The following is a 12,389-nucleotide window of genomic DNA, read 5'->3' as shown; positions in this document are numbered from 1 at the left end:
CAAACCCCACCCCAAACCCCAAACCCAAACCCCAAACCCCATCCCAAACCCCAACCCCAGCCCCGCCCGCTGTCCCCACCGGTGACCACGCTGGGGTCGATGTCGAAGGTGTCGTTGCCGGGGTCGATGTCCCCCCTGCGGAAGAAGCGCTGGCACAGCCGGAGCCCGCGGCCACCCTCGGGGCCACCGTAGGCGTAGCGGCCCAGGGTCTCGTTGGGGACAGCCAGGTACTGCGGGGACAGGGACACGGGGCTGGAGGTGGCACCTCAGTGTCCCCAAACCACCCCATGGCCCCAAAACATCTCTGTGTCCCCAAAATGTGGTGGCCAAGGGTCTCGTTGGGGACAGCCAGGTACTGCGGGGACAGGGACACGGGGCTGGCGGTGGCACCTCAGTGTCCCCAAACCCCCCATGACCCCAAAACATCTCTGTGTCCCCAAAACGTGGTGGCCCAGGGTTCCATTGGGGACAGCCAGGTATTGCAGGGACAGGGACAGGGACAGGGGTGGCACCTCAGTGTCCCCAGACCACCCCCATCGCGGTGACACTGCTGTGTTTTGTCCCAAAATGGTGCCACAGCTTGGGGACAAAGGCCACCGCCCTGTGAATCCCTGTTGCACCGTGGTGACACTGCTGTGCTTTGTCCCAAAACGGTGTCACCCCATGCTTGGGGACAACAGCCACCATGGTCAGGATCTGTCCCACCCTGGTGACACCCCAAAACGGTGTCACCCCGTGCCTGGGGACAAAGGCCACCGCTGCCATCAGCCCCTGTCCCACCACAGAGACGCCGCCGTGCTTTGTCCCAGGACACTCCGGTGTCCCTTTCAAAGTGTCCCCTTGTCCCTGCGCCCCCTCCCCGCTGTCCCTGGCACCTCCTTTCCAATGTCCCCGTGTCCCCTCCCTGCTGTCCCAGCCCCTCGTGCTGCCATCCCCGCTGTCCCTAACGTCCCCAAATTCCTGTGCGCCCCCGCACAGTGTCCCAGCCCCTCACCCTACTGTCCCCGCTGTCCCAGCCCACTGTCCCCAATGTCCCATGTCCCTGTGTCCCCTACCGGATCTCCAAGCCCCTCGCCCTGCTGTCCCCGCTGTCCCTGCCTGCCATCCCCGGTGTCCCCACATCCCCGCCCGCCATCGCCGCCTGCCATCCCTGCTGTCCCCGCTGTCCCCACCGGCCATCCCCGCTGTCCCAGCCCGCTGTCCCCGCCCGCCATCCCTGCTGTCCCCGCTGTCCCCACCGGCCATCCCTGCTGTCCCCGCCCGCCATCCCTGCTGTCCCCGTTCGCTGTCCCCGCTGTCCCCGCCCGCCATCCCTCTGTCCCAGCCCGCTGTCCCTGCCTGCCATCCCGGAACCCACCAAGGACCCCCAGAAACAGCTCCGAGATCCGGGACCGGACACCGGAACGGTCCCGACCGGGCTGCGAGCACCGGGACCGGACACCGGCACCGCCCGGACCGGAATCCGAGCTCCGGTAGCGAGCACCGGGGACACCCGGGACTCCCCCCACGGCCCCGGGATGTCCCCCCCGCACCCACGGCCCGGTCCCGGCAGGTACCGAGCCCGAAGGGGGGATCACGACCACCCCCGACCCAAAAATCATCCCCGGGGAGGGGAATTTGGGGACCCCGGAGACCCCCGGCAAGGGCGAACTGGGGGGTCCCGGGCGGATTTCGGGGGTCCTGAGGGTTTTTGGGGGGGGGAACCACAAACATCAAGGGGGTCCCCAAAATTTTCACCTCCCCGAAAAATTCCCTGCAGCTCTGGGGGAGGGGAGGACCCGAAATTGGGGGGAGGGTCCCCAAACCCCCGGCCCATCCTTGGGGGAAGGGAAAGCTCTGGAGGCTTCCCGTAAAGGACCGCGAGGGAACCTCTGGGTTATTTGCATAACCCCGCCCACTGAAAAAAAAAAACAAAGACAGACCACCTAGGAAAGTAAATTTATTTGCATAGCCACGCCCACATAAAAATTCAAAACTCCCGCCAAAGGCTATATTTACATAACCACGCCCAAAGCGCCCCCCAAAGCACTGCGCGCCTCTCGCCTTAACACCCACCAATCACAGCGCAGGATTCGAACTGGATTTATATAACCACGCCCACCCCGCCCCCCGCCGGCCGCAGCCGCGTCCGGGCGCCGCTCGCTCCCAGTTCCCTCCCAGCGCTCCCAGTAAGAGCGGCCCCGGCAGGGAGAGCGCTCCCAGTGTCCGCCCGCTGCTGCCAGCATCGCTGCCGCTGCTCTCCGGATCGCTGCCGGCGCTCCCGGCATCGCTGCCGGTGCCGCGCGGGCCGGGGCCGCTTGGGAACCCGCCCGGGGCAGAGCGCGGCTGCTTTTGGGGGTCGGCACCGCCCGGGCCGGGCTGGGAGCGGGGGAGCAGCGGCAGCGAGAGGGGGGACACGGGAGGGGGAGGGGAGAGGGAGGAAGAGGAAGAGGAGGGACAAAGGAAGTGGAGGAGGAGGAGAAGCAGCCCCAAGCGCGCTCCCGCCGTTGCTCGCCCGCATCCGCCGGAAGCCGCAGGTGAGCGGGGAGGGGGAGCTCGCCCCAAATCCATCGGGGGGGTCTCCCGGAGGGTTTTTTTGCGGGGCAGGGGATGTTTGGGACGTGGCACGGCGGCAAATGCCACGGTGTCCTTGTCCTTCCTCCCGCAGAGCAGGAGCTGAGCATGGAGAGCAGGGAGGACAAATCCCCGCGGCAGAACCGGGTGGCAGAGGCCGTTCTGAGCGGCTGCACGGCGCAGGAAGGCAGCGGGGAGGAAAAGCCCCGGAGATCCCTCAGCAGGACGGGCTGCAAACGCAGAGCGCGGGGATGCGAGGGGGAAAGAGCCAGGCTGGGCCGGGGAGGCGGCCGGAGCTCGGAGCTGGGGGTCCCTGAGCAGCTCCAGGATGGGGAGAAGCCCTACGAGTGCTTGGAAAGTGGGAAGAGCTTCATCCTGAGTTCCCACCTGACTGTCCACCAGAGGAGCCACACCGGGGAGAAGCCCTACGAGTGTGTGCTGTGTGCGAAGAGCTTCAGCAAAAGGTCCTACCTGATCATCCACATGCGCATCCACAGCGGGGAGAGGCCCTACGAGTGTGGTCAGTGCAGGAAGAGGTTTCAGAGCAGCTCGGATCTCCTGAAGCACCGGCGCGTTCACACCGACGAGAGGCCCTTCCTCTGCCCCGACTGCGGGAAGGGCTTCAAGCACAACTCCAGCCTCGTCACCCACCGGAGAATCCACACCGGGGAGAAACCCTACGAGTGTGGGCTCTGTGGGAAGAGCTTTGGGAGTTATTCCAGCCTGACCATCCACCAGAGGATCCACACGGGAGAACGGCCCTACGCGTGTGAGCAGTGCGGGAAGAGGTTCAGCCAGAGCTCCCACCTGACTGTCCACAAGAGGACCCACATGGGGCAAAGGCAGGGATCCAAGGGGGAAAAACCAACCCTGGGCAGCGAAGGCGGCCGGAGCTCGGAGTTGGGGGTCCACGAGCAGCTCCAGGATGGGGAGAAGCCCCACAAGTGCTCGGAGTGTGGGAAGAGCTTCGGCAAGAGATCCTACCTGCTCCGCCACTGGATTACCCACACCAAGCAACGGCCCTACGAGTGTGGGCAGTGCGGGAAGAGCTTCACCGAGCGCAACACCCTGATCAAACACCGGATGACCCACAGCGGGGAGAGGCCCTACGAGTGTGGGCAGTGTGGCAAGAGGTTCACCCAGCGCGCCCACCTGATCGTCCACCAGAGGAGGCACACCGGGGAGAGGCCGTACGAGTGCGACAAATGCAAGAAGAGGTTTCAGACCAGCTCCACTCTCGTCGTGCACCAGCGCATTCACACAGACGAGAAGCCCTTCCGCTGCCCCGACTGCGGGAAGGGATTCAGGGAAAACTCCACCCTCGTCAAGCACCGGCGCGTCCACACCGGGGAGAGGCCCTACGAGTGTCCCCAGTGTGGGAAGACTTTCAGAGAGAGCTCCCACCTGATGGTTCACCAGAGGGGCCACACTGGGGAGAGACCTTATAAGTGTGAGGAGTGCGGGAAAACCTTCACCCAGAGCTGCAGCCTGGTTGTCCACCAGAGGAACCACACGGGAGAACGGCCCTACGAGTGTGGGGAGTGCGGGAAGAGCTTCACCCAGAGCTCAGGGCTGATTGCCCACCAGATGACCCACACCGGGGAGAAGCCCTACGAGTGTGTGCTGTGTGGGAAGAGCTTCAGTACGAGCTCCTACCTGGTCAAACACCAGATGATCCACACCGGGGAGAAGCCCTACGAGTGTGATCAGTGCAGGAAAAGGTTTCAGAGCAGCTCTGATCTCCTGAAGCACCAGCGCATTCACACCGACGAGAGGCCCTTCCTCTGCCCTGACTGCGGGAAGGGCTTCAAGCACAATTCCGACCTCGTCAGGCACCGGCGCATCCACAGCGGGGAGAAACCCTTCAAGTGTGAGCAGTGTGGGAAGAGATTCTCCAGGAGATCTGCCTTGACCAAACACGAAATCAGCCAGCACTAAGGGCAGCCCTGTGAGTGCCCAGAGCGCAGGAACAGCTCCGTGCGCTGCTCCAGCTCCATCCCCTGCGGGAGGATCCGCGCTGGATGATCCCCAGGGAGCCCCGGTGATCCCTGGTGCCGGTGATCCCTGTTGGGAAGACACCTGCCTGGGGGCTCCGCATCCTGGCTCGCCGTGGCCTGGATTTTTTTTTTAATTTCTGTCCTTTCCAAACACCCAAATGCGGGGTTAAAAATAAAGATGTTGAACTAAGACAAGGATGGAGACATGGGAGCATTTTCCAGGGGATGAGGGGGATGCTGGGTCCGAGGGAGTTGAGAGTTCCTCGGACAGATTTGGAGGTTCCTCAGGGCTTTGGGCACGCCATGCCTGGTGGCTCCAGCTGTGCTGGGAGACCCTGTCAGGTTCTGGGGCCTCTGATCAAGGACCCCCTGCCCTGGAAGTGTCCTCATGTCCTCCCATCCTGGTTCCGGTTGTCCCCTGTCCAGGTTCCTGTACCCCCCATTCCTGTATCATCCCACTCCCAGTCCCATCCTGCTCCCATCCCAGTCCAGCTCCCATTCCCTGTCCTGTATTTTCTGTCTGGTTGCTGTTCCCATATTCCCAGTCCCATTCCCATTTTCCTATTCCCAGTCACAGTCTCGTTTCTGATCCCAGGCCCATCTTCCTCGTGTCTTTCCCGTATTCTCACTGTGGTTGCTGGTTCCCTATTCCCTGTCCCGTTCCAATCTTTTCCTCCCAAGTCCCATTCCAGATTCCTCTCCCGTATTCCCTGTCCCATTCCTGGTCCCTGTCCCGTAATCCCGGACCCATTCCCAATCTCTGCCTCGTATTTTCAGCCCAGTTCCCAGTCCTGGTCCCAGATCCATATTCACTGTCCCAGTCCTGTAGTCCTGGTCCCTGTATGTTATTCCCAGGCCCCATTCCCATTCCTGTCCCCAGTCCCATTCCTGTCCCCAGTCCCTGTCCCTGTCCCTGTCCCCATTCCCGGTCCCTGTCCCCATTCCCATTCCTGTCCCCAGTCCCATTACCAGTCCCTGTCCCTGTCCCCAGTCCCATTCCTGGTTCCTGTCCCGGTCCCCATTCCCGGTCCCTGTCCCTAGTCCCATTCCCTGTCCCCATTCCCATTCCTGTCCCCAGTCCCATTCCCTGTCCCCATTCCCATTCCTGTCCCCAGTCCCTGTCCCTGTCCCCAGTCCCATTCCTGTCCCCTGTCCCTGTCCCCAGTCCCATTCCTGGTTCCTGTCCCTGTCCCCATTCCCGGTCTCTGTCCCCTCTCCGGGGACTTTCTCCCGCCCACCAATCCCAGCGCGCGATCTCTCCCAGATTTGCATAACCACGCCCGCCGGGGCTGGCCCCGCCCCCGCCGGCCGCAGCCGCGTCCGGGCGCCGCTCGCTCCCAGTTCCCTCCCAGCGCTCCCAGTAAGAGCGGCCCCGGCAGGGAGAGCGCTCCCAGTGTCCGCCCGCTGCTGCCAGCATCGCTGCCGCTGCTCTCCGGATCGCTGCCGGCGCTCCCGGCATCGCTGCCGGTGCCGCGCGGGCCGGGGCCGCTTGGGAACCCGCCCGGGGCAGAGCGCGGCTGCTTTTGGGGGTCGGCACCGCCCGGGCCGGGCTGGGAGGGGGGGAGCAGCGGCAGCGAGAGGGGGGACACGGGAGGGGGAGGAGAGAGGGAGGAAGAGGAGGGACAAAGGAAGAGGAGGAGGAGCAGGAGGAAGAGGAAGAGGAGGGACAAGGCACGAGGAGGAGCGGGAGGAGGAGCAGCTCCCACGCGGTTCCCCCGCTGCGGCCGCAGCTCGCCCGGATCCGCCGGCATCGCCCCCCGGAACCCGCAGGTGAGCGGGGAGGGGGAGCTCGCCCCAAATCCATCGGGGGGGTCTCTGGGATGGTTTTTTTTGCAGCCCCGGGAACGTTTGGATGGTGCAGGAGCGCAAAGCTGAGCGGGAAATGTCCCTGGAGGGATCTTGGGGGGTCCTGGGTGGAGATCGCCCGGTACCGGCGGGCACGGGGGCAATCTCGGCTTTGGGGATGCCCGGGGGGAAGGCGGGAGGCCCGGAGCGGGGAGAGAGCAGAGGGGCGATCCCGGAGCCCGGGCAGCCCCGGCAGCCTGGAGGGGTGGGGGAGGCTGGGGATGAGCGGGCTCCGGGCCCCCCGAGGCTGAAAGGGGCGCTGACTTCTCCAGCTGGCCCTGGGCAGCGGCACCATCAAAGGCAACGCGCTCAGCCCGTGTTCTCCCCCAAAGCAGGATTTCCCTTTGCCAAACATCGGCCCCATGGAGGAGGAGGCCGTGAGGAAGAGGAAGATGTCCCGGGTGCCACAGGCAGGTGAGGAGGAAGTCGGTGCCCTGTCCCCTTTCTCCTGCTCCATCTCCCAGCCCAGCACGGCCCCCGGCTGCAGCACAGCCCTGCTGGGGACGCCGTCCTGCTGGGGACACGCTGGGGGTGATCTCCTTGCCCTTCTGTGTATCACGGCGGCAAATGCCACGGTGTCCTTGTCCTTCCTCCCGCAGAGCAGGAGCTGAGCATGGAGAGCAGGGAGGACAAATCCCCGCGGCAGAACCGGGTGGCAGAGGCCGTTCTGAGCGGCTGCACGGCGCAGGAAGGCAGCGGGGAGGAAAAACCCCGGAGATCCCTCAGCAGGACGGGCTGCAAACGCAGAGCGCGGGGATGCGAGGGGGAAAGAGCCAGGCTGGGCCGGGGAGGCGGCCGGAGCTCGGAGCTGGGGGTCCCTGAGCAGCTCCAGGATGGGGAGAAGCCCCACGAGTGCTCGGAGTGTGGGAAGAGCTTCCCGTGCAGATCCAAACTCATCCTGCATAGCAGAATGCACACGCAGGAGAGGCCCTATGAGTGTGGGGAATGTGGGAAGAGCTTCAAATGGCAATCCAACCTGACCATCCACTGCAGAATCCACACCGGGGCGAAGGGCCACGAGTGTCCCCAGTGTGGGAAGAGGTTCACCCAGCGCTTCCACCTGATCAGACACAAGATGATCCACAGCGGGGAGAGGCCCTACGAGTGTGATCAATGCAAGAAAAGGTTTCACACCATCTATGATCTCCTCAGTCACCAGCGCATTCACACAGACGAGAAGCCCTTCCGCTGCCCGGACTGCGGGAAGGAATTCAGGCACAACGCCGGCCTCGTCACCCACCGGCGCATCCACACCGGGGAGAAACCCTACGAGTGTGGGGAGTGTGGGAAGAGCTTCAGTACGAGCTCCAGCCTGGTGGTCCACCAGAGGATGCACAGCGGGGAACGGCCCTACGAGTGTGGGGAGTGCGGGAAGAGCTTCAGCCGGAGCGCAGGGCTGGTTGTCCACCAGAGGATCCACACAGGAGAACGGCCTTATGGGTGTGGGAAGTGTGGGAAGAGCTTCTCAGGGATCCCAGGGCTGATTGCCCACCAGGTGATCCACACTGGGGACAGGCCCTACGAGTGTGGGCAGTGTGGGAAGGGCTTCCGCTCAAGCTCCTACCTGATCAGACACCGGATGATCCACACCGGGGAGAAGCCCTACGAGTGTGATCAGTGCAAGAAGAGGTTTCAGAGCAGCTCTGATCTCCTGAAGCACCAGCGCATTCACACAGACGAGAAGCCCTTCCGCTGCCCCGACTGCGGGAAGGGATTCAGGAACAACTCCTACCTCGTCACCCACCGGCGCATCCACACCGGGGAGAAACCCTTCGAGTGTGGGCTCTGTGGGAAGAGCTTCAACAGAAGCTCCTCGCTGATCAAACACCGGAGGAGCCACACCGGGGAGAAACCCTACGAGTGTGGGCAGTGTGGGAAGAGATTCTCCAGTAGCTCTGCCTTGACCAAACACCAAATCAGCCAGCACTAAGGGCAGCCCTGTGAGTGCCCAGAGCGCAGGAAGAGCTCCGTGCGCTGCTCCAGCTCCATCCCCTGCGGGAGGATCCGCGCTGGATGGTCCCCAGGGAGCCCCGGTGATCCCTGGTGCCGGTGATCCCTGTTGGGAAGACACCTGGGGGCTCTGCATCCTCCTGGCTCGCCGTGGCCTGGACTTTCTTTTAATTTCTCTCCTTTCCAAACACCCAAATGCGGGGTTAAAAATAAAGATGTTGAACTAAGACAAGCATGGGGACATGGGGGGATCTTCCAGAGGATGAGGGGGATGCTGGGTGCGAGGGAGTTGAGAGTTCCTCGGACAGATTTGGGGGTTCCTCAGGGCTTTGGGCATGCCACAACCTGCGGCTCCGACTGTGCTGGGAGACCCTGTCAGGTTCTGGGGCCTCTGATCAAGGACCCCCTGCCCTGGCAGTGTCCCCATGGCCTCCTGTCCTGGTTCCTGCTGTCCCCCCTCGCAGATCCCCCTCTCCCTGATATCGCCCTCCACCTGTGCACTTATTACCAAACTCCGGGTCCCAAGCTGCTCTCATCTGACTCTGGATGAGATGGAGTCTCATTTGGAGTCAGGCCATTCCTGACCTCAAAATCTATCCCCGTCCCATATTCTCTATCGGGTTGCTGTTCCTGTATTCCCAGTCACGTATTCCCTGTCCTGTTCCCCTTTTCCTGTTCCATCTCCTGGTGCCAATCCTGCCTTCCCATTTCCATATTTCCTGTCCCGTTCCCATTTTCTGATTCCTGACTCTGATCCCAGTCCCTCTCCTGCACTGGCGGTGCCTTTTCCCTTTCCCCGTCTCTGTCCCCATTCCCGGATCCTGTCCCCATTCCTGGTCCCTGTCCCAATTCTAGGACCGTGTGTCCATACCCATTCCCTGATCCCATGCCCGGTCCCCATTCCTGGTCCCTGTCCCCATTTCCATTCCCCGTCGCCGTTCTCCATCCTCATGCCCGGCGGGGATGCGAGGGGGAAAGAGCCAGGCTGGGCCGGGGAGGCGGCCGGAGCTCGGAGCTGGGGGTCCCTGAGCAGCTCCAGGATGGGGAGAAGCCCCACGAGTGCTCGGAGTGTGGGAAGAGCTTTAGATGGAGATCCTCCCTGATCCGCCACTGCAGAATCCACACCGGGGAACGTCCCTACGAGTGTGGGGAGTGTGGAAAGAGCTTCAACACAAGCTCCTACCTGATTGTCCACCAGCGCATCCACAGCGGGGAGAGGCCCTACGAGTGTGGGCTGTGCGGGAAGAGCTTCATGCTGAGCTCTCACCTGATCGTCCACCAGAGGAATCACACGGGAGAGAGGCCCTACGAGTGCGACAAATGCAAGAAGAGGTTTCAGACCAGCTCCACTCTCCTGAGTCACCAGCGCATTCACACAGAGGAAAGGCCCTTCCGCTGCCCCGACTGCGGGAAGGGATTCAGGGAGAAATCCACCCTGGTCACCCACCAGCGCATCCACACCGGGGAGAGGCCCTACGAGTGTGGGCTCTGTGGGAAGAGCTTCAACACGAGCTCCTACCTGATGGTCCACCAGAGGATGCACAGCGGGGAACGGCCCTACGAGTGTGGGCAGTGTGGGAAAAGCTTCACCCGGAGCTCGCAGCTGATTGTGCACTACCGGAGCCACACCGGGGAACGGCCCTACGAGTGCCCCCAGTGCGGGAAGGGCTTCACCTGTAGCTCCAACCTGATTGTCCACCAGAGGAGCCACACAGGGGAGAGGCCCTACGAGTGCGATGAATGCAAGGAGAGGTTCCAGAGCGTCGGTGATCTCGTCGTGCACCAGCGCTCGCACGCAGAGGAGAAACCCTTCCGCTGCCCTGACTGCGGGCAGGGCTTTGAGCACAACTCCACCCTCAACGAGCATCAGTGCACCCACACGAGTCCCTGTGAGTGTGGGGAATGTGGGAAGAGCTTCAGCGAGAGCTCCAGCCTGGTTGTCCACCAGAGGAACCACGTTGGCGAGAGACCCTACGAGTGTGACCAGTGCAAGAAGAGGTTTTACACCAGCTCCACTCTGCTCAGTCACCAGCGCACTCACAGCGAGGAGAGGCCCTTCCTCTGCCCCGAGTGCGGGCAGGGCTTTAAGCACAACTCAGCCCTCGTCATCCACCAGCGCATCCACACCGGGGAGAGGCCCTACGAGTGTGATCAGTGCTGGAAGAGTTTCCACTCCACGTCCGATCTCCTCCTGCACCAGCGCATTCACACCGACGAGCGGCCCTTCCGCTGCCCCGACTGCGGGATGGGCTTCAAGCACAACTCCAGCCTCGTCAAGCACCGGCGCACCCACACCGGGGAGAAACCCTACGAGTGTTGGCAGTGTGGGAAGAGCTTCAGTACGAGCTTCAGCCTGATCGTCCACCACAGGATCCACACGGGAGAACGGCCCTACGAGTGCGGGCAGTGCGGGAAGAGCTTCAGCCAGAGCTCAGGGCTGGTCGCTCACCAGAGGATCCACACGGGAGAACGGCCCTACGAGTGTCCCCAGTGTGGGAAGAGCTTCACGCAGAGCTGTAACTTGACCAAACACCAGTGCAGCCGGCACTGTGGGCCGCCCAGAGAAGAGGAAGAGCTCCGTGCGCTGCTCCCGCTGCCTCCCCTGTGGGAGGATCCGCGCTGGATGATCCCCGCGGAGCCCCGGTGGGCAGAGCCCCGGTGATCCCGGTTGGGAAGACACCTGCCTGGCGGCTCGGCATCTTCCTGCCTCCCCGTGTCCCGTATTTCCTTTTAATTTCTCTCTGTCCTTTCCAAACGCGGGGTTAAAAATAAAGATGTTTAATTAAAACAAGGACGGGCACGTGGAGGGATCTTCCAGGGGATGCTGGGTCCGAGGGAGTTGAGGGTTTCTGGGGGGATCTTGGGGGTTGCTCCGGATTTTGGGCACGCCAGGCCCAGCGGCTCCGTCTGGGACAGCTGATCCGGGACTCTCCACCCTGGAATTGTCCCCGTGTCCTGCTCTCCCTGTCCTGCAGGCCCCTCTCCCCACGGTCACTTGCGTTGCCCCCCGCCTCATTCCCGTGTCACTCCTGGTCCCCTCCTGCTCCCATCCCAGTCCGGATCCCGTTCCCTGTCTCATTTTCTGTCCCATATTCTCGGTCTGGTTGCCATTCCCGTGTTCCCAGTCCCCATTCCCTGTCCATTTCCTGTCCCCGTTCCCTGTCCTGTCCCTGTTGTCCTGTTCTCTGTCCCGCGTTTCCATTTATTTATTCCCTGTCCCCATTCCCAGTCCCGTACTCCTGGTCCCAGTCCCCTATTCCCATTCCCAGTCCCATATTCCCAACCCTAGTCTCATATTCCCAGTCCCAATCCCATATTCCCATTCATAGTCCCATATTCCCAGTTTCATATTCTCATTCCCAGTCACAAATTTCCATTCCTAATCCCATATTCCCAGTCTCATAATCCCAGTCCCATATTCCCAGTCCCATTTTCCCATTCCCATTCCCATATTCCCAGTCCGTGTCCCCTATTCCCATTCCCACTCCCATTTTTCCATTCCCAGTCCCATTTTCCCATTCCCAGTCCCACATTCCCATTCCCAGTCCCACATTCCCATTCCCAGTCCCATATTTCCATTCCCATAATCCCAATCCCATTTTCCCATTCCCAGTCCCATTTTCTCATTCCCAGTCCCATTTTCCATTCCCAGATTCCCATTCCCATAATCCCAATCCCATTTTCCCATAATCCCAGTCCCATATTCCCATTTCCAGTCCCATCCTGCTATTCCCTGTCACATTCCCAGTCCCATATTTCCATTCCCATAATCCCAATCCCAAATTCCCATTCCCAGTCCCATATTCCCATTCCCATAATCCCAGTCCCATAATCCCAATCCCAAATTCCCATTCCCAGTCCCATATTCCCATTTCCAGTCCCACATTCCCAGTCCCATATTCCCATTCCCATAATCCCAATCCCAAATTCCCAATCCCAAATTCCCATTCCCAGTCCCATATTCCCATTCCCATAATCCCATTTCCAATCCCATTTTTCCATTCCCAGTCCCATAATCCCATTCCCATCATCCCATTCCCATTC

At 61.9% G+C, this 12,389-nt stretch overlaps 2 protein-coding genes across 2 annotated transcripts in view; one reads left to right on the top strand and one right to left on the bottom strand.

Annotated features, from left to right (window-relative positions):
• Window positions 1-1,135, bottom strand: part of LOC121364576 (retinol dehydrogenase 8-like) — a gene marked incomplete at its 3' end in the record, with an annotated part of 3,643 nt that extends 2,508 nt beyond the window's left edge. The window contains exons 1-2 of the mRNA XM_041487960.1: window positions 1,121-1,135; window positions 80-230 (exon numbers count right to left, since the gene is read on the bottom strand). Coding sequence (XP_041343894.1) covers window positions 80-230; window positions 1,121-1,135 — 166 coding nt within the window. The remainder of the gene's footprint in view (window positions 1-79; window positions 231-1,120) is intronic.
• Window positions 1,136-2,525: 1,390 nt separating this feature from the next.
• LOC121364575 (zinc finger protein 850-like) lies at window positions 2,526-11,133 on the top strand. The gene is made up of 4 exons (XM_041487958.1): window positions 2,526-4,489; window positions 5,815-6,320; window positions 7,000-7,209; window positions 9,367-11,133. The coding sequence occupies exons 1-4, from the start codon at window positions 2,590-2,592 to the stop codon at window positions 11,005-11,007; spliced, it is 4,257 nt and encodes a 1,418-aa protein (XP_041343892.1). The 5' UTR covers window positions 2,526-2,589; the 3' UTR covers window positions 11,008-11,133.
• The last annotated feature ends 1,256 nt before the right edge of the window (window positions 11,134-12,389 follow it).

This window comes from Pyrgilauda ruficollis, unplaced genomic scaffold, assembly GCF_017590135.1.
Source record: "Pyrgilauda ruficollis isolate IOZ18807 unplaced genomic scaffold, ASM1759013v1 scaffold853, whole genome shotgun sequence".
Classification (NCBI taxonomy): Eukaryota; Metazoa; Chordata; class Aves; order Passeriformes; family Passeridae; genus Pyrgilauda; species Pyrgilauda ruficollis.
Note: the sequence above shows the minus strand (reverse complement) of the source record. Positions and strands in the feature narration are given on the sequence as shown.

Excerpts from the sequence above, each read along its gene's own strand:
- LOC121364575 (XM_041487958.1), top strand. The coding sequence starts at position 2,590 with ATGTTTGGGACGTGGCACGGCGGCAAATGCCACGGTGTCCTTGTCCTT. Across the intron at positions 4,490-5,814 it reads ACACGAAATCAGCCAGCACT|ATTTGCATAACCACGCCCGC; the intron begins AAGGGCAGCCCT and ends GATCTCTCCCAG. Across the intron at positions 6,321-6,999 it reads TCGCCCCCCGGAACCCGCAG|GAGCTGAGCATGGAGAGCAG; the intron begins GTGAGCGGGGAG and ends CCCGCAGAGCAG.